This window comes from Pongo abelii, chromosome 11 (assembly GCF_028885655.2).
Source record: "Pongo abelii isolate AG06213 chromosome 11, NHGRI_mPonAbe1-v2.0_pri, whole genome shotgun sequence".
In the NCBI taxonomy this organism is placed as follows: domain Eukaryota; kingdom Metazoa; phylum Chordata; class Mammalia; order Primates; family Hominidae; genus Pongo; species Pongo abelii.
The window spans coordinates 118,119,422-118,141,088 of NC_071996.2; the positions used below are offsets into that span (position 1 = coordinate 118,119,422).

General features: G+C 35.7%; 1 protein-coding gene across 3 annotated transcripts in view; it reads right to left on the reverse strand.

Moving 5' to 3' along the window:
• Window positions 1–21,667, reverse strand: part of BARD1 (BRCA1 associated RING domain 1) — an 87,289-nt gene that overhangs the window by 12,220 nt on the left and 53,402 nt on the right. For all 3 annotated transcript variants that reach the window (XM_009238068.4, XM_009238071.4, XM_024243577.3), the window contains 3 exons: window positions 12,448–12,556; window positions 6,910–7,042; window positions 6,256–6,348 (listed from right to left, as the gene is read on the reverse strand). In XM_009238068.4, coding sequence (XP_009236343.2) covers window positions 6,256–6,348; window positions 6,910–7,042; window positions 12,448–12,556 — 335 coding nt within the window. The remainder of the gene's footprint in view (window positions 1–6,255; window positions 6,349–6,909; window positions 7,043–12,447; window positions 12,557–21,667) is intronic.

Here is a 21,667-nt window from a genome sequence, read left to right on the forward strand (position 1 = left end):
CCATACTTAGAATTTTCTCACTCTTCAAATCCCAGAGTAGTAAACAGATCCACATTTTGAAGAATTTTTAGGCCAGACCTGGTGGCTCGCACTTGTAATCCTAGCACTTTGGGAGGGCGAAGCAGGAAGACTGCTTGAAACCAGGAGTTCAAGAACAGCCTGGGCAACAAAGTGAGATCTCTGCCTCAACTAAAAAGAAAAAAAAATTAGCCAGGCATCGTGGTGAGTGCCTGTAGTTCCAGCTACTCAGGAGGCTGAAGCAGGAGGATCACTTGAACCCAGGAGTTCATGGCTACAGAGAGCTATGATTGCACCACTGCACTCCAGCCTGTGTGACAGAGTGAGGGAGGGAAAAAGGGGTTGCTATTCTTCTGGAATTAATGGCTATTTGTAACTGAAATAGCTATGGGAATCAGAATTAACAACCTTTAGTCAATATAAAATAGCCTAAAAAAAAAAATTAAAATACAGAATCAAACATCACTATTCTATATGAAAATAAATGTTCTAATACAATATGTCATTAGATCTGAACTAAAGATGTTTAAATTAGGAATGTGTGTCACTCAAGATAACAGTATGTAAGTAAAATAAAAATTAAAGAATTTCCTTTTGATTCTATTAAAAATCAACACCCAGATTGTAAAAGCAAAACAAGTGTTTTGCAAATGATTACATTTTAGACTTTTTAGTCGAGTAGACTATAACAGCACTAAACTTTAGTAAAAAGGGAAATCACAATAGGCAGCCTACAACGACAAAAATGAAAAAACAGTGGCATACTATCACTGCAATTTTTGGAAAACAAGTAAAAGAACAGAGAAATGAGTATGAAATTTGAAACTTCCATAGTGAAAAGTGAAAGGACAATGAAATAAAGGCTGAAAATATAAAATAATGGCTAAATGTTTCCATTTAAGATTTGAGATATCTCATTAAATACTGTCGATGGTCATTAAATTCTGGCTCCATATAAATATCATTTAGCAATTATTTATTTTTGATGTTTTAGTAAAAATTCTGGCTATCAGCATATTTATATGTAGAAATATATTTCTTCACATGACAATATGTGTAATTTGCTATTTTACTTAATGCATTGAGAAGCAGGTCAAATTCTATTGCAAAAATATATTATTGTATCATAAATTTTTCTTAGGCAAAACTTGGGTATCAATTCTAAGACCTTATATTATGCATAATAATATCAAAATATCATAAGTCTGTCTCTTGTATTATGAATAATATCGAAATTGTCTGTCTCTATATAGGTATGGTTAAAAACCAAACACAGTCTAACATCCAAAAATTCTCCTAATTATTAGAAAACTCATGCTCAGTGTTCTTTTGAAGTCATATATTAAAAGTTCAAATTTTTATGTAAAAAATTCTGTTCTGATTAGGACAATCACCATATTCAAATGTATTTGCTGGGTATCCATTAAACATGTATAAAAGACCTGGTATATCAGATGGGAGGAATAAATACATGCAGGTTCTAATTTCCCTAATTAAGACCAAAGCCCTTCCCTATCCAATTAATCGTTAGAAAAGTGAAAATACTTCCAATTATTATTACAACTTGAAAATTTCAATGTATTAATTTATTCCCAGAGAACTTAAATTTGATCTAACAGGCACATATTATTTTTAAAACTGTTATAAACAAATAGTCCTCTTCAGTAACCCACCAATTTACTGCTTTTTCTTTATTTTTTTACCCACATGCATGCACACATTTATATATTGTTGAAAGTGAAGATATAATTTTGACGTGTTTAAAATTTAAATAATTCTATTTTTTATAATCTTTTAGTCTTAATATTTATCATATAAAAATATGCATTTTTTCCAGAGAGTATCTTCAAGAATTTCAGAATTTTCCTAATCTTTCATGTGTAGGTTATATTCCCTACTTCTTGCTATCAGAAGTAACACTGCAAATAATTTTTCTTTCATCTGTATTTCTTGCGTAGGGTAAATTCTCAGAACTGGGACTATTAGATCAAAGGATATTAATTTTTTTTATTCTTAGACAATCTTTGGTGGAAGCCTTCTGTCAGCATAAAGTTGCCTAATCAATCTTAATTTATAGGAATGTTTTGGTATTTTTTTATAATTAGCAAAGTTTGTATAGAATAAAAGTTGTATTTAATTTTAAAATTCCATAGTACTCTCAGTATCCATTTAAAGAAGCAAACTTGTTAGAATTTGTTTGAAAAGAATTAATGTGTTAGCCTGATTATGAAGTTATTTATTAAATGATGATGTAATGATTGTCTTCTAGGGTCCATCTCTCCTCAGCTAAAACAAAAATGAAAAAACACTCAATTTAGCCCTTCCCCATCTCACAGACATAAATCCAGTGTAAAATGTCTGGCACATTCCTTCAGTAATTCCCTTAGGTACTGGGGAATTTTACAACTTCTACAGCCGCAATTTTATTTAAACTTAGATGAGAGCGGGGAAGAGGGAAAGATTATTAAAGAAAAGATGACAGCCATCTGTTCTCCCTTTCATAATGAGATAAGAAGAGAAGATGCAGAATTAAATTTCTTTTAGAAAAAAGGCTAAGATAGAAAAAAAATTTGAAAGCAGTGTACTAAAAGAACAGGTCAGTAGAAAACATTTTATCTCAGCCTAGTTTGCATCTTTAGGATACAGTTTCATCTTATTCATACTCTATGAGATTAGTAAGATGACTTATTTATATACCTTCTATTCTTTCATTCTTATCACCTCTTTAATACCAAAATCACCCTTGTATGAGGGTGATTACTAGTGGCCTGTGAGAAATTAGTACCCAGACTAGGACTAAAGTAGAGTCTCCCTCACCAATTTTATGTTGAAGGAGGGACTTTTCTTATTTATAGCTCCTATTTCTGTAAAATATAAAATAAATATCATTCTGTAAAATGTCTGTAAAAGAAATATAAAACAGACTGGATGGTCTGTAAAATTGTGGCTTAGTCTCAGAATCCTCATGCTAAGTTCATTAATTATGGCACTGTACAATACTCTCCATAAACAATGTAGGAAAATAAGAGATATTAACCAATTAAGACAGAACACTTCAACAGAAAACTTCTCATAGTTCAATTTGAACCCAATGGATCCAAATCTTTTGTATAATTCTTTTTGTTAAATTGTTTAGTTTGTAAAATGAGTTGATTATCTACAGAGAAAATTACAAATGAAATCCCGCTTGAATACATTTGGTTTATGAAAAATCCCATGAAAAGTTAATATGAATGTTTCTTAATAGTTAATCCTGAAGTTTTGTCTACCGGCAAGTTAATGGACAGACTCAAACATGAGACCTAGTTTTAAAAAGTCATAAATCTTTACAATTAATTTTGAAAGCTTTGGTCCACCTATCATCTTTTGATATGAATGGTTTTCATATAGTTTTAAATAGCTCTGAAACATTTTTAAAAATCAAACTGAGCCAGGTGCAGTGATGTGCACCCGTAGTACCAGCTACTCAGAAGGCTGAAGCTGGAGGATTGCTTGAGTGACACCTCGTCTCTTAAAAAACAAACAAAGAATCAAACTGAGATGCTTGACATTGAGAACAGTATAGAAACTATGAGAAATATATATTAGGAAAGAACTATTTGAAGGTTCTTGCCTTCTTTTTGGAAACCCAGTGACTATTTAAAGGAAGTATCTCAAACTTTGAATCTGTTTCTCTTTGTACTCTATATTAGAAATTATGACGATATGAACGTCAGTAAGGGATTCCATCCATCCTTTATCCTAAAAGAACCATTGATATTAGAGGATGTTATTCACTACTGTCAGAATCACCAAATAGCACACTATTAAGTTAGTCTGAGGCCATCAGTGGTTCTATAAAAATGACACAGCCAAGATATTAAAGTGACAAAACCTACATTTCCCAAAGAAGGCAGATTTTATGCAAATGAATCATGTAGCCTGTATATGTAACCAAATGCCACTTCAGCATATTCACAAGAACTAGACTCAAAAGTTACGTGGTAAATGTCTTAACATTAAAAATTTCGCATGGCTTCTTTCTTACTGCGACCTTATGATGATGAAAATCTATTTCTTCCTATAACCACTGGAAAGGTTTCTGGCACAGGTTTGATACAAAAGCATCCCTAATCATGAAACCATTTTAAATGAATTTTTTAAACACTGAGGCTCAATAAGACTTTCACAGATTTAAAAGGAAAAAGAAAGTTCAAAACTAAGTGAGACAAATTAGTCCAATTACTTATACTTCTCAAATTCGTCATAACTAGGAGGGCCTAATTAATAGGGATTGATGAGAACAGATGGAGTGGCATTGCTAGTCACAGCCTCTTAGCTAGATCAGACTGCATCGGTTGAGACAAGCATCACAAGAAAAGAAGTGGTAGCTGTATTTGAAAATGACATAAATACCAACTGATGAAAGGAAACTGTTTTACAAACCAAATCAACTTCAAACTACAGATTAAATTAATAACATAATTAAGATCTTGATAAATCAGGCATTCTACCATAAAACCTTCAAAGCACAAAGCCATAAAACCATTTTTATAAACTAATTTTAATCCATCAGTTGCTTCATAGTTTCATTAAATATACCCACTGTTCTTTTTCAACATCTTATTTAAAAATAATTATAGTCACAGGAAGTTTCAAAGGAATGTACAGAGACGTCCCACGTACTTTTCCTTCAGTGTCCAATGTTAACATCTCACACCGCTATAACGTAGTACCAACAAATTGACTTCAATACGATCCATAGAGCTTATTCAGATTTCACTATTTATTTTTATTTTTATTTGAAATGGAGTTTCACTCTGTTGCCCAGGCTGGAGTGCAGTGGCACCATCTCGGCTCACTGCAACCTCCACCTCCCGGGGTCAAGTGATTCTCCTGCCTTAGCCTCCCAAGTGGCTGGGATTACAGGCATGTGCCACCATGCCTGGCTGATTTTTCTATTTTTAGCAGAGAAGGGGGTTCGCCATGTTGGCCTGGCTGGTCTGCCTGCCTCGGTCGCCCAAAGTGCTAAGATTACAGGCATGAGCTACCATGCCTGGCCTGATTTCACCAGTTATAAATGCACTTGTTTGTATAATTTTATCTCAGGTAGTCTTGTGTTACATGACCACCACTAACAACAAGACACTCAACTGTATTGCTCCCCACATTCCTCCTCTGTAACCACTAATCTTTCGTAACTACTAATCCTTTGTAAACAATTAATAAAAAAAGGTCAATCCACTGTTCTATGTTAGCCATAGTATCAAAAGCAGATATGTTAACTATTAAGAAGTAGAAAATAATCGTGTATGAGCTTTCTTTTCATTTTAAGTCCCAAGGGAATCCAAGTAGAAATGTAAATGAGTGACAGCAGGGAAGGTGACAGGCAGCTCTGAAGGTGGTGGTGGGTTGACTATCAGCAAGAAGACGGGAACAGGAATACATTTTCAGTGGAGGTCGAGATAGCAGGTATAGTGACTTCAACTAAAGTAGTACAAGGCAGTCAATTTCCCAACAGCTTCCTAAAAATACTGGATTAAATTAACTAAGACCAAAAGGGTGTTATGCAGGTAATCATAAAGGAAAAGCAATAAACTGCTTTCATTTCACAGACATGTCATGCAGTATATTTAAAACACGTATTATTAAATTCAATATATCATTTAATAGTAACATGAATTGCTTAGGCTTAAAAGAGTACTATGTACTCCATTTACTTTTCATTGAAATAGTTGGTATTGTAGGAAAAAAGACTTTAAAACCAGAACATATGTGTATACATTTACTAAGGACATCTAAATGACACCATAAATATGAGAAGCTTTTTCTTTTTTTTTTTGAGATGGAGTCTCGCTCTGTCACCCAGGCTGGAGTGCAGTGGCGCGATCTCGGCTCACTGCAAGCTCCACCTCCTGGGTTCACGCCATTCTCCTGCCTCAGCCTCCCGAGTAGCTGGGACTACAGGCGCCCCACCACGCCCGGCTAATTTTTTTTGCATTTTTAGTAGAGACGGGGTTTCACCATGTTAGCCAGGATGATCTCGATCTCCTGGCTTTGTGATCCGCCCGCCTGGGCCTCCCAAAGTGCTAGGATTACAGGCTTGAGCCACTGCGCCCGGCCAGAAGCTTTTTCAAAATGCAGTGACTAACCAGAGGTAAGAAAATTAACATCAAGTTCCTTAATCACAGGCATTAATAACCATGAAAAACGAAACTAGTCTAATTCATTTCTTAATTTCTCAAATCCAACACTTACATTCAAATTTTAGAATCCAGCATCCATTGAGAATCCCAAGCATACACTTCAAGGTACTTTGAACTGCATCCCCAGGAACAACAACGTGAGTTACTAAAATACAAAAAAAGCAGTAAGAAAAAGAAAGATATAAGCCAAAGTATTTCTTTGGCCTGCTTTTTATAACTAATCTGTATTTTGTAAGCTTATATCTGAATCTTCAAAGGCAACAATTTTTACACTTAAGTGTAACTACTTCTGTTTAGTATCTAGTTCTCTAACCTGGCCATCAATCTGAAAAATCAGATCATAAACCATATATCTTAAAGCCATATTGGCAAACACAAATTTTTATTTTATTTTCAAATTACAGCTAAGGGATTATGACATTACACTGCACAACAATTTATTTGTCATTAGCAAAAGTCACAAATTTGCTCTTCTGAAATACTGTCTTGTCCTAAAATATATGCAAACCTTTAAACTTTACATTTCCTAACTACGTTGTCTATAAGTAGTTTATTACAGAAAAAAAATTTAGATTTATTACAAAATGCAAAGTATACAGCCATTTCCCAATGGTTAAAACATATGTAAATTATCAGAGGTAGTTCTCCAAAATGATCATCTATTTAACATTTTTTCTACCCCCCCCCCAAAATTCAAAATCCTCACCTGTACTGTCAAACTCAGCACATTTTTTAGCCTTAAGAATTGCTGCAAGCTCACTGAGCATTTTCTGTTGTTCTGAAGAGAGCCCACTGCCTATAAGTACAAGAGGTCCATCCCTACGCTGCCCAGTGTTCATCTGTTAACATAAAAGGAGATGCCACAGTGTTAAAAACATTAGACGACTAGACAAAGACATTAAACAGACTGTTACTTGATATAAGCTTGAATTTCATTACTTAGTTTACTCTAATAATTTTTCAATAATTTCCATTGAATCTATACCCAGAACCTTTTAAACAATTTTTTTCTCTTTATTTTTCCTTCAAGAAAATGTCAGTTGTGATAGCTCTCTATACCCAGGGCATCTCATTTCTTCAATTTTAAATTGGGTCTCTCTAGGGTTTTACTTCATTCTGTCACCAGTAAGTCTTTTTCTTTTCCCAAGTAACCTAAAATATCCACTTAGAATCAGCAATTCCCTATTCCACCTCCACTAACTTGTCCCAATAGAGTTAAATTCAAACTTGGTCTGTTTAGTTTAAACTGAGATTATCTGAAAAAATCAAAGAATGCCAAGGCTTCTAGAACAGTGCTGACCTCAAAGATAGAAAACAAATTATCATCAAAATAATAACCCCTCAAAACTAAGAAAAGATAAAAACAGACAAGTTAATTCAAAACTTAGGAGATCAGATCCATAAATAGTAAGAAGTCCATGCAGCTCACGAATAAGAAAGAAGTGCTCTAACAAAAACTAATAGTCTCACTTTAAAATCTAGACTTAGAATTCACAGAAGACAAAAATAAGGAGAAGGACAGCATTAAAGGACAGCATTAAGGACAGCATTAAAGCTGAGAAGTGAAAGACTCAAGGAAACAATGTAACAATGTATGTCCATATATATATATATTTCCATAAAAGTGTTTGACAGAATTCAACACTTAAAAGTTCAGCTCATCTTTCCCAGTCACTAAATTGTAAGATGATGTAACCACATCTAACCTAAACACTATAAACACTCCTCACATGAAAATAAATAATTCAGTGTACTTTATGGATTGTTCAATTACTCTTTGATAATATTTAAAAACACTACGGTATTTCAAAAATTCTTAAGTTACATAAATACCATAAAAATAGCTCTAAATAGAACACATTAATTCTCAATTTATACAACTCCACTTCAGCTACATTAGTTCTCTGCATAAAACACAAGAGTGAAAAAGATATCATTTCTAAATATAGCATATGATAATATTTCTACCAACCCAAGGAAAGCACCAAAGTGGATCAAGTATTTTCCTATCATACTTTTAAAAATTTGCATAAAAAATAGAAACTGGCACTAATTTCTCACAGTTAAAGAGTGCTATAATAAAACATAAAGCAAACAGTGGACAAAGCCACATGTTTGATTTGGGGTGAGGTCGCATGGGGGCTGGGGATTTCACTTGAATAAGCATAGGTCTCTGACCCATAAGGCTCAAAAGAGGTACAAAAAACACCCCACAGGTTTAATACCCCGATTTTATAGAGATTAGATACTATGTTCATTAGCATTAAATTCAAAGGAATAATTAAATAGGGTACTTTTTCTTAGATAAAATTATTAGTTTTTCTTAAGTTCATCAAAAATGGGGTTAAAAATCTAGAAAAAAATTAAAAAGATAAACATGCTGCTTAAAATGAATCACGAACAGAGAAGTCTCAAAATGAATGAATGATAAAGAGCTTTTTAAATTTTTAAAAGATTAGAGGTTGCTTCTCAAACTTAAAGCAGTTTTCCAACAGCCACTAAATTTTACTTGAAACACAAAAATTCTAAAGAGGAAGTAGAGAAATTCAAACCCCTTCCTTTAGGGAAGCAGCTCACTGGACATCACTGATTTAAAATGTTCCAGATGAAGCTACCAAGCACTTGTGCTTGTTTCAGAGGCAAGTATGTATCATAAAGAATACTCTAATGCTCATTCATGCATTCAGCACACACTTACTGAACACTCAGTATTTGCCAAACACTGTTCTCAATGCTAGGGCTACGATAGTAAACAAAAGAGCCAGCCCCCGCCCTCACACAGTTTATATTCTAGTTGAGAGGGGAAAACAACACAATAAAATAAAAATACATTACATCAAATGAGAAATAGTATGGTACAACACACCAGGGAAAGGGGGTTAGACAGCACTGGGAGGTTGCTATTTATTATGCAGTGGCACAGAGTCCTCTCTGCTAAGACGATGCTAGAGCTGGGTCTGAAGGGTGTGAGGAAGCTGGCCATGGGAACATCTAGTTCCTGGAAAAAAAAAAACTAAACAAGTAGTGCTGCACACCTGAAATGAGAGTATGGCTGGTGGACTCAAGACACAGTAAGGCAGCCCATGTGACTGAAAAAGAGTGAGTGAAGAAGAGATTGGTAGTGGCTGGGGGAAGGTACATTCCAGAGGTTCCATCTTAAAGACTGCATATTAAGAAACTACCCTTTAAACCTGAAGGACTTGATATTATCTTTTCCTTAGCCAAGTACCAACCATTAAGACAGTAAATAATAATACTCAAAAGGCCATGTCTATATGACATGCCCAAAGTATAGGTCTCTTCCATGTAATAAAAACCCTCCTTTTCTGAAAGGCACTGCCACCCCCAGACTCCAAGAATACCATAAAGATATCTTTATTCTTGACACATTTAAAATAATCATTTTCCAGCTTTTACATAAAAGGAACATCAGCAAAGGACAACTTGGTTATGCTATGCTCTGTCAGACTTCAAGTACAAATGAAGAAAACAAGTCAATTTATAGTTGCTGAGTACGGTGGGACTGAATTGAGTACCGACCTAAGTTTTAAGAAATGTGAGTTCTAACTGGTCCATTAATAAAGAAAAAAACAACCTTTTTTTTTTTTTTAAATGGCTGGTTAACCCTGGGGCAAATCATAGCCTCTTTAGGCCTCACTTTTCTCATTTGTAAAGTGAGAAAATTAAACTGCTGATTTCTAGCTTCTCTTTCAATTCATTACCAAAACTATAGTTTGGAACAGATTTATAAGGCTGAAGTGTAGAGCAGAAGACACAGGATTTTCAAGATACGAAAGCAACTAGCTCATGAAAGCATCTATGAGAGTATCAAACTGTAGCTACCTTAGGCTACCTCCTTCTCTTAAACAATGGCATCTACTACTACTCTTGTGAATGATCCTTAACCTCAGCTCCTCCCTTTCTGTTACTTTCCCCCATCTGAGCAGTACTAGGATCTGGTGAGCCTACCAGCTCTCTCTAAAACTCCTCTTCTTCTCTCCATCCCCACATAACTACCATCTATAATTCCAGTCCTCAGCATTTCAAACCTGGTCTCCACTATTGCAGCCTCCCAATCAGCCTTCAGTCTCTTCCCACTCCCAGCTAGCCTGCAGACAGTCCTATTTCAGTTATAAACACACTGAAGGTGCCCTAATTAAGTCTAAACTCATATCGAGGAATTTAAGGCTTTTTACAATCTGGTCCCAACCTAGCGCTTTACCCTGAATCCCTCTTGAACACATGTCATACTCCTCTCACAGTAAATGCTATAGTTTCTCAAATTCCTGAGGTCCTTTATGCCTCCTTGTCTCTGAGCAGCTGTTCCTTAGATTTGGGCTGCTATTCTCACTTTGTACATCTGATTGCAGTGGGGAATGTTGGCTGTTACACTCAAAATCTATTGCTCACTTCCTCCACACTAACAGAAGCCCGGTTTTGTTCAGGTAGCCCTCCTTTCAAAGACTGACCCTATCCTCCAGCCCCAGGAGAGGCTGTCAAAATCAATTTCTGACAATAAGACACAGGGGAAGTCCACGGAAAGGCTTCTGGGAAAGACTTCAGTGTCTCTTTTTCAGTTGGCCACTGTCATATCTAGAATTGTGGCAATCATTCTACAACCACTAAAGGAAACTTAGTGAGGACAAATCCCCCAAACTAAGGATGGCAAGGTAAAGAGATACGAAGAATTTGGTTCCGTGATGCAACCACTAAGTGCTAAATTAAGCAAATGCAGAGCTATCCTGCATTGGGATTAATTCTATATAAAATAATAAACTGTCTTCAAGCATTTGAGAAAAGGTTTTCTGTTACTGGCAGCCAACAGCATTCTATTAGATACTCTGCTAAAATGTTTACCCTGAAAGACTTAGGACACCTTTCTCTGTGAAATTCTCTGTATATATATACATACGTGTGTGTGTGTGTGTGTGTGTGTGTGTATATATATATTTTTTTTTTCTTTTTTTTTTTTTTTTTGAGACAGTCTTGTTCTGTTACCCAGGATGGAATGCAGTGGCGTGATCTCGGCTCACTGCAACCTTTACTTCCCGGGTTCAATCAATTATCGTGCCTCAGTCTCCCTAGTAGCTGGGACTACAGACACGTACCACCACACTTGGCTAATTTTTGTATTTTTCATAGAGATGGGATGGGGTTTCACCATGTTGACCAAGCAGGTCTCGGACTCCTGACCTCAAGTGATCCGCCTGCCCCAGCCTCCCAAAGTGCTGGGATTATAGGTGCGATCCACTGCACCTGGCCTTTCTGTGAAATTTCTCCTGACATCTCCTGTAGTTTCTACTTACTCTGATTCTACTGTATATTTTTATAGCTTATTTTATAAATTTATTACAATGTACAGTAAAAGTTTTTACATCTGAAATCCCTGCTAAGCTATGGGTTCCCAAGAAACAGGCATTCTTTCCACTTTATCTCTAGCTCGTACCTCTCTCCTAAGCTCCAGACTTTCATCCAATGATCTATTCAATATCTCCATTTGATGTTTTACAGACATCAAATTGGCACATAGAACTATTGATTTCCTTCTCCATGGCAACAAATGGCATTACCATCTACTTCCCTGCTAAGGTCATACTTATTCCATTCTTTTCCCACACTTCATATGTAATCTATCCGAAAGCCCTGTTTAGATGCTCGCTAGTCTCCAGCAATAACAAACTTCTTTCTAACCTTCCAACATACCAGCCTCATTCACTGAAGGGCCTATACACTGTGTCCTCCAGATAGTCACCTGGCAGCCTCCTCACTTCAACATTCAGGTTTCAATTCAAATCAGGGCTTTAAGCCTCCCCTCTGTGACCCTAGCTAAAGCAACGGCCTTGCAGAAGCCCGCTACCTCCATCCAACGACACTCTACAACATCTTGGAAGCACTCATGTCTAAGTGTCTGAAATTATTTTATTTATATTAGTTCAATATTTACAGTTTGTCTCTTTCCTACCTCTCACCAGATGGTAAGCTCCTTCCTGAGAATAAGAGTTCTACCAGTCATATTCATTGTTTTATGAATGCTGCCTAAAATACAAAGCGGGCTCAATAAGTATTTCTAGATGGTCGTACTGTGATTATGTCTTTGAATCCACAGTAGCTAATACTCAGGAAGTGCTCAATAATTGTTTGGTGAATGTAAGCAATTTGTCAAATGGAAATTTTTCTATTATGTTCCTTTCATAACCAATTTCAAAAAAATATATAAATGACCCAAAGCTAAATCCATACTTACTACCGAGCAATGGCCAGTTGAGGATGATTCATCCTTCTCTGGTAGCAGCAATAGCGATTTCATACTTTCATCGTCTGTATAATCCACAGGCCGCAGACCAAATATGTTACTGGTAAAATAAGTGCAGATGTGTTTAAGTAAGTCAAATGTGTGACTCGACTCTTAACTACATGAATACACCAGCAGAACAATTTTTCAACATCCTTAATAATATATAATTTTAACTAAAATAAATTACTCAGAACTCATATTAGGCAGAAGAATCTAGAATCAAAAGCTGCTGAACTCAAAGGAGAAATGATGTAAAATTTCAGTTTGACATCAGATTATAGGGATTGTTTTTATTGAATATAGTATTATGAATTTTTTCACAACTGTATTCTGCATTCTTATTCATATTAAAATATGGCTTCATAATCACCAATCACTATGAGTGACAGACTTTCAAATGCCAATAAAAATCATTTACTATAGCTATTATAGGCCGTATAGTCTTTATAAACCAATACAAAATTAGATAAATTCACAGGACAGGGATTTTGTTCTACTAGAAGGAAAATTATGCCACATAACAAACAGTTTAATAATGTAGTGAACAGGGTACTTTAAAAATTAATTTAAACATGTATGCATACAATAACCTATAATAATCACAACCATCGCAGAACAAACTATTACGGCTCAGAGAGATACAAACTTCTTAGCATGTACTAATTCACAAGTCACAGAATGTTACGCTGGAAGAGATTTTAGAGATCCCAGTTTGATCCTGTTCAAGATAAGAAAAAAAAGAGAGAAGAACAAGTTCCAATGGCTTAACTAAGGTCACAGTCTCCTTGTTCAATTTCACTGAAACTAAATATTGCCCAGCCTAAAGTCTTTCAATTATAAGTAACTTGTTAAAAATAAAGGACTTCTGTCTACTATCCTGTTTCCTTACATATGGTTTCAGAATATGATTTAAATACACTGTACTATGGCAATAAGTTTTCAAAATGAGCAATTCTTTTATAGTCTTTTATGGTTTTTTTTAAAGATTATGCTATATTCATATAATGGCCACAGAAGTTCATGTGGAAATCCAATGCGGTAAATGGGACATGAAGTTATAAACATGGTATAATACTAATTCTGTAACTTGTATCAAATGTATAGAAAAAGATCTGGAAGGAAACAGAGAGAAACATTAGGGGAAGTGAAAGGTAGAAAAATGCCAATTCTGTTTGATGCTGCAGAGAGGTCATGTAGATGAGGGATATAAGCATCTACTGAGTTCACAGACAAGGTCACTAATGACCTTGGTGAAAACTGTTTTGATGGCAGAGTGGGAAAAGAAAGCTACTGTATTAGAGTAAGAAATGAACCACAGCAAATGTTTCTCTAATGACTGCAATTCGTGACTATCAGGTCCAGTTGCTTTCTTCTTTGGACAGTCCTGGGTAAACACTGACAAGTTTGTATTCTGACTCCCCTTTATGTCCAAGTCCAACAACCTTCCTCTGGCAACAGTCTTTCTCCAGTCAAGATATAATACAGTGGATTGCATTCAGCTTTATAATTTAAAACAAAGTGATACATGTCACAGTATACATTTACAGCAGACAATCTCAGGGTATTTTAAAAGAAACTCATCCACTATTCTTGATACTTCCTAATTCATTCTCTAAATTATTATGCTCATATACCAACTACACAATCTCCTCACACACATATGCTACACATATGACAATCAAAAAATAGAAATCTGAGTTGAAGAACCAATGTTCTAGTTCTTAAACCACCAAGTGCAAAAACGAATAAACAAAACAACAACAACATATAATGGCCACATTATATGCCATCCAAAAAAATAAATAAATAACTGCGTAGCCATGATTGCACCATGGTACTCCAGCCTGAGCAAGAGATACTATTTCAATGAAAAAAGAAAAAATGAGAAAAAAAAATCCACGCATACACTAGGACTTTTTGACAGAGACATAAATCTTACACCTCAAAAAAATAAAGTATAAGAGCCCAATCAAGTGCACTTTAATGCACAGCAACTGAATCACATTAGCATCATTATTTTACACATATATGAAAAAAGTCCATGATAACTGTTCAAGTGCTTCTCAAAGTACCACCATCAGCTAGGGAGGAATTTAAACCAAAAATCAACCTGTAAAACATGGTCTAAGCCAGTAAGATGATTTTACAAAGTGACTACCAGAGTTCCGATTTACATTTAGGATCCTTACTATACAAAGCTTACTATGTCATGTGGTCTTAAAACATGTGGTTTCTCTGCTTGGATTATGGATGGCTTCTGCTCACACACAATTCACTAAACTCTTAGCCCTCCTGTAATGCTAATGAACTGAATGGCACATTACAAGTGCTACAGATGGAAAGATCATCAGTTAACCTCAGACCTGCATCATGGGAAACAGAGCCTATTAAATCCAGTCATGTTGCTTCTGCTTTGTCATGAACCATTAAAATTTGGAAGTAGACGTACGTTTACATGAGGGACGTTCAAAGACCATAGCAAGAGAAGATGGGGCATGTGTAAGATATCTTATTATTTGGGCACAATAATGTGTGCTTTCTTCCCATTGATATATCTGAACAGACTAACACTTTAGTTAGAGAATTAGTGTGAAAAATCAATTTAAAATGCACAGAGGTGGATTTTATTCCCATTGTAAAACTAATAGGTACTACATACAGGAAAAGTTATGTTGAAACGTATCTCAGGAACTATTAACATGACTTACTACTAAATAGAGAAGTCAGTGATAAATACATTATTCTTCATCACTATACAAGGGAAGAAGACTCTTTTTTAGATTTACTACATCATGGACTCAAAATAGACATCAATAACTTGATTTGCTATTTATTAGAATGGGTTACAGGGGAAGCTTATAAAATGGCTTTTTCTAAATACACTTAAATATAGTAAATTCTCTCTTTTCTAGCATGATTTAACCTAAAGTTTTACTACTCAAACGAGGTGTTTTGGAGGGATACATAAGACTTAGAAAACACTGTCCTTGCCTATAAGCCTACTGAGGATAAACGTTCATTCAACAAACAGGTATCAAACTGATAAAGTATAAACCGAAACAAGTAATGAGGTGAAATAGAAGATGGATTTAAATGGCCTTGAGCCCAGGACTAGAAACTGGAATATGGTGGTTAACCGTTAAGGGCCCGTGTAGGGAATAAGCAACATGATTACTGAAATGGATGGAACTGATGGAAGAAAGCCTTCTATCAAACCTTCTAGGCACTGTGTGCTCATGTGTAGAAACCAAACACAGTATGAAAAACCAATGAAAAAATCAGGTATAAAGCAACGAACATTACAGACACAAAGTGTATGTTGCTGTGAAAATGGAAAGGCACAAGTGTCTACTAGTTAAATGACATGGGTCAACACAACACCAAAATATTTAAAACTATTTTGGAATATATGAAAATGTCGAGATCTTAACTGCTGAATTTACATCTAGTACGTGACAGTATATTCAAATCTTTCACATGTACCACTTTCGACAGTCAGTTCTTTCAACGCCTTATCAAAGACAGTCTCAAATTCAGTGAATTGCAAATGATTATATGTAGATAATATACTTTACTTATACTGATATGGTTTCGATTTGTGTCCCCGTCCAAATCTCATGTCAAATTATAATTCCCAATGCTGAAGGAGGGGCCTGGCGGGAAGTGACTGGATCATGGGGGCGGATTTCCCTCTTGCTGTTCTTGTGATAGCGATTGAGTTCTCACCAGATCTGCTTGTTTAAAAGGGTGTAGCACTAATGACCAGGGAAATGCAAATCAAAACCATATTGATACCATCTTACTCCTGCAAGAATGGGCATAATTAAAAAATAGAAAAATAACAGATGTTCGCATAGATGTGGTAAACAGGGAACACTTCTACACTGTTGGTGGAAATGTTTACAACCACTATGGAAAAAAGTGGAGATTCCTTAAAGAACTAAAAGTAGAACTACCATTTGATCCAGCAATCCCACTACTGGGTATCTACCCAGAGGAAAAGAAGTCATGATATGAAAAAGATACGTTGCACATGCATGTTTATAGCAGCACAATTTGCAACTGCAAAAATGTGGAACCAACCCAAATGCCCATCAATCAACGAGTGGATAAAGAAACTGTGGTGTATATATACAATAGAATACCACTCAGCCATAAAAAGGAATGAACTAATGGCATTCGCAGCAACCTGGATGGGACTGGAAACTATTATTCTAGGTGACGTAACTCAGGAGGGAAAACCGAACGTTGTATGTTCTCATTCACAAGTGGAAGCTAAGCTATGGGGATGCAAAGGCATAAGAATGACACAACAGACTTCAGGGACTCAGGGGGAAAAGGTGGGAACGTGGTGAAGGATAAAAGACTACAAATCGGGTTCAGTGTGTACTGCTCGGGTGATGGGTACACCAAAATCTCACAGATCACCACTAAAAAACTTACTTGTGTAACCAAATACCATTTGTTCCCAAAAACCTATGGAAATAAAAAAAATTATAATAAATAAATAAATAAAAAGGCTGTAGCACCTCCTCGCCTCTTCCTCCTGCTCTGGCCACGTAAGATGTGCCTGCTTCCCCTTCATCTTCCACCATGACTGTAAGTTTCCTGAGGCCCTTCCTGTATAGCCTGGGGAGCCATGAGCCAATTAAACCTCTTTTCCTTATAAATTACCCAGTCTCAGGTGTTTCACAGCAGTATGAAAAGGGATTAATACATATACTGAATCCTAAAAATTCGAAGGTTCTAATTTTTTTTCTGTTCCTTGACAACAGTACACTGGCAGATTTCACCAGTTTTTTTTCTCTAATGTACTCTTGTGCTATTACTTTATCTATGATTTTAAATCATAATGTGGAAAATATGCTTTATAAAACCTTTAAAGATACGACTGGAGATTTTAAATTTTAAAATCTTGAACAGACAATCCAGGTGTTCACGTGTCATTGCTTTTTGCTATCTAAAATGCAGTATGAAATACTGGACGATTTGTTACTGATGTTGATAGGTACTATGTGAAAATGGATATATGTATTAACATACATAATGCATGATATATACATTGCATATATCAGAAGTAGCAATAATCATTTATTTATTTAACACACATGGAATGAGTATATTTGTATAAACAAGTAGGGGGAAAAGTCACAAACTCTGTTTTGTAATTAGTTTGGAAAACAGTCACCATTTAGCAAGTACTTTGAAAAAAATGTACCAACAACTTTTGGCACTATAGAAACAATGTCCTCACAGAACTCAGGGGAGGAAAGCAGAGAGGCACACAGAAAAGGTTTTGCAGTCTGGTAGAGCTCCCCAGACCTGAAAGGGTAAGGAAGAAAAGCGGGTACACAAACAGAATAAGAATATCCTAGCAGACAGAAAAGTGTGTGAAGGACTTTAAGTGAGACAGCACTTAGAACTTTTTAGAACCACCAAAAAAAAAAAAAAAAAAAAAAAAGGAAAAAAGGAGGGAAAGGGAGAGTGAGAGAAAGACAGGGAATGTACCACAGGAATATGAGGTGCTCTCGAACTGTAAGCTATGGTCAGATTATATAAGAACAAAGAGGAGGTGTTAAAGAGTTGGACTTCCTGCCAAGGGCAGTAAGAAACCCTGAACAGCTTCCTAAATCATTGTAAGCAGGAGGGATGGCATCAATGTAGCATGGTAGTTAAGAGTTGGGGTTACCGAATAAGACTGCCTGAACTTACATTTCAGCCCTGCCACTCAAAAATCTTATGACTTTACACGAATTACTTAAACCACCTGTGCCTGTTTCCTCATTTATAAGATGGAAATAATCACACTACCTATTTTACAGGATTGTTGCCAGAATCAAGTGAATACATCAAAAGCATTTACAACAGTACCTAGCGTATATGAATAGCTCAGTAACTGCCATTATATTACTGTATTGGATTTGCATTTTTGGAAGACAGATATAGAATGAAGATAAGGGAACAAAATAAGTTATGTCTGGTGCATTAACCTCTTATCTTCATTTTCCCCAATTTTATGATGCAATTTATGCATGTTTTTCATGATAATTTGGAAGTTTACTAAGGGAAAGTATAGAATTATGTCTTCTTAACAACATTGTAAGAGTAGACTTTCATTTTCCCATATGGCACAATCCAAAGAGTATGAACTACATAACTCTGAAAATCCTTTTCCTAACTAGGAATCTTTCTGATCCTGAAGATGAGGAAAAGGAAGTACTTACGAAAGGGTTAAACTGTGGTGTTTAATGTTTCAGTTTTGTCCCAAAGGCCACATTCAGGATGCAGTATAACCTTTTAATATCCTTTTCCCCTCAGTAATAATATGGTAGACACCTGCCTACAATGGTGATCTGAACTCATTACACCACTAATAAAAGAGAGAAAGGAGAGATGGGCAAATTTAAACTTGTACTTGCATGTACAGATCATCCAAACTGCAAAAACATAGGCAAAAAGGCATTTTTACTAATGCTAAATCTATCACGCATGACAGGATACCAAGAGAGTTCATGAATGAAATCCTTCATGAACAACTACAAAACTGCAAACACATAGATTTAATTTTTCAAGTCACTTTGCTTGCTATGGGGCAGGATAAAGCAGAGTAATTCAAAATAGCAACACAGGTTTTTAAAGCTATAAAACATAAATTATCTCTGGCAATTAATTTTTTAAAATTAACCTAGAGGAGTGGGACAATTAATAGGTCCAATGGTCCATATAATTATTTTCTACTTCAGAATTCAACATCCTTCCAAGGAAAACTGTTAATGGCAGATCAAGTACCACATCCTACATATCCATTAAAAAAAAAAAAAAAAAAGCATATATTATTCGGCACACACTCAAAATGGTTCTGATGTGACCGTAAGAGCTGTGGTTCTAGCTTCACACTGGGATGTACAGAAGGCAGTGGGAAAGATAGATTACCAATGATGTTTTGAACAGTTATAAATATTCCAAGACAACAAAGATTATATAAACCTTTTTTTCATGATCTAGGGTTAAAACAGAACTGATTTTCTTTCTTATTGTTTTAGCTCACAAAAGGTACATTTTTTATGCAAAAAAATAAGGGTTAAATGACTTAATACTGTTATTTAAATGCAAGACATAAAAGAACAGTAAGTTGCCAGAATATTAAAGTTAAATCAAAACAAAAGAGAAAGTCTGAAGTAGATATACAACTTTCCACTGTATATTAAAATCCTCCATAATTATAAAGATTTGGAGCCCAAAAACATTGCAGCAGGAAAATTCAAAAAGAACATAGCCTCTATGGGAAAAAATAGGGTTGGGAGACTTCACTGGTGAACTACAAAAGCACGTTTATTTTAAAATTAAATAGTGAAGATGGCAAATAAAGAGTATCATTGACTTTAAATTCATACCGCAATATGGTTAATTCTTAGCTATTGTGCCTTGCCTTGTAAGGTTTCAAGATTTCCCTCCACCAATATTCAATAGGATGCTTTTAAATTCACTTGGCTTTGCAGCAGGTAATACTCCATTCTTTTTCCTATGTCTAGTCTTCCACACACATTCAATGCCTAACTTACATGACTGAGTTGCTGACTGTCCCCACTTCCTGGGCTACAAAAAAACCTCTCAGTTATCTTTATATTTTATATGTCACTACTGAAAAGGTAGTTCTTAAGCCTGGTCTCCAATATTTAAAGTCACATCTTACTTAGCACCATTCATGATATCTTATTATTATTATTATTATTAATTTTGAGACCGAGTCTCGCTCTGTCCCCCAGGTTGGAGGGTGGTGGCACGATCTTGGCTTACTGCAACCTCTGCTTCCTGGGTTCAAGAGATTCTTGTGCCTCAGCCTCCCGAGTAGCTGGGACTACAGGCACACGCCGCCACACCCGGCTAATTTTTGTATTTTTAGTAGAGATGGGGTTTCACCATGTTGGCTAGGCTAGTCGCGAACTCCTGACCTCAAGTGATCCACCCGCCTCGGCCTCCCAAAGTGTTGGGATTATAGGCATGAGGCACAGCGCCAGGCCCATAACTTATTAATAATACCAGAACATGTATCAGGATAAAACCTGGATTACTTAGCCCTCTTATACAGGCCTTCCTCTCTCCCAGTGACATCCGAGACTAACTCAATGGCTGGATTTTGTCTTAGTTTTTCTTCTCTCTCCTAGGGCTGCATTACAAAAATATTTACTCTTCTAATTCAAACTAATATTCTTACAGTAATAGGAAAGTTATAAAGTTAATCAAAATCACAGCCTCAGACAAAACGTCAAAATAGGTAAAATTTTTACAGTCCACAGGGACTTTTTTTTTTTTTTGAGACGGAGTCTCACTCTCTCGCCCAGGCTGGAGTGCAGTGGTGCGATCTCAGCTCACTGCAACCTCCGCCTCCCGGGTTCACACCATTCTCCTGCCTCAGCCTCCTGAGTAGCTGGGACTACAGGTGCCCGCCACCACGCCCAGCTAATTTTTTGTATTTTTAGTAGAGACGGGGTTTCATCGTGTTAGCCAGGATGGTCTCGATCTCCTGACCTCGGCTTCTCAATCCACAGGGACTTTTTAAGGATGAACTTAATGGGATAAAAAAAAAAGTCCATTTCCTCTTTAGTGTCTGTATTTTATCATGAATACACTGGTATATCAGAGTGATTACTACTAATAAAACTAGAGAGAGCTCCAAAAATTATATAATATGTGAGTTATCAAAATAGATAATGTTATGCTAAGTTGGCAGGGAGCAGGATATTTCCAGAAGATATTCTATTCATGTTCCAGAGAAGAGGAAAGGGAAAAAGGAAAAAAAAAAAAAAGCATTCTGAGTACTTTTTAGAAACTATGAGTATAATTTTGATATCAAAATCTGAGGCAAAAAAATGAAAGATAAAAATCACAAATCACTCTAACTTAAAATCATAAATGCAAAATTCCTAAAACCCTAGCAAATTCATGTAAAATTTGTGTTTAAATGACACACAACACCAAGTCAAGTTTATCCCAGGAATACAAGCATTATTTAATATTTTTAAATGTATTAATAACATCAATAGTCAAAAAAGCATAAGCTTTGGGAGGCTGAGGTCGGAGGATCACTTGAGCCCAGGAGTTCAAGACCAGCTTGGGCAACACAGTGAGACCCTATCTCAAAAACAAAAACAAAAAAAGTATAAGATCA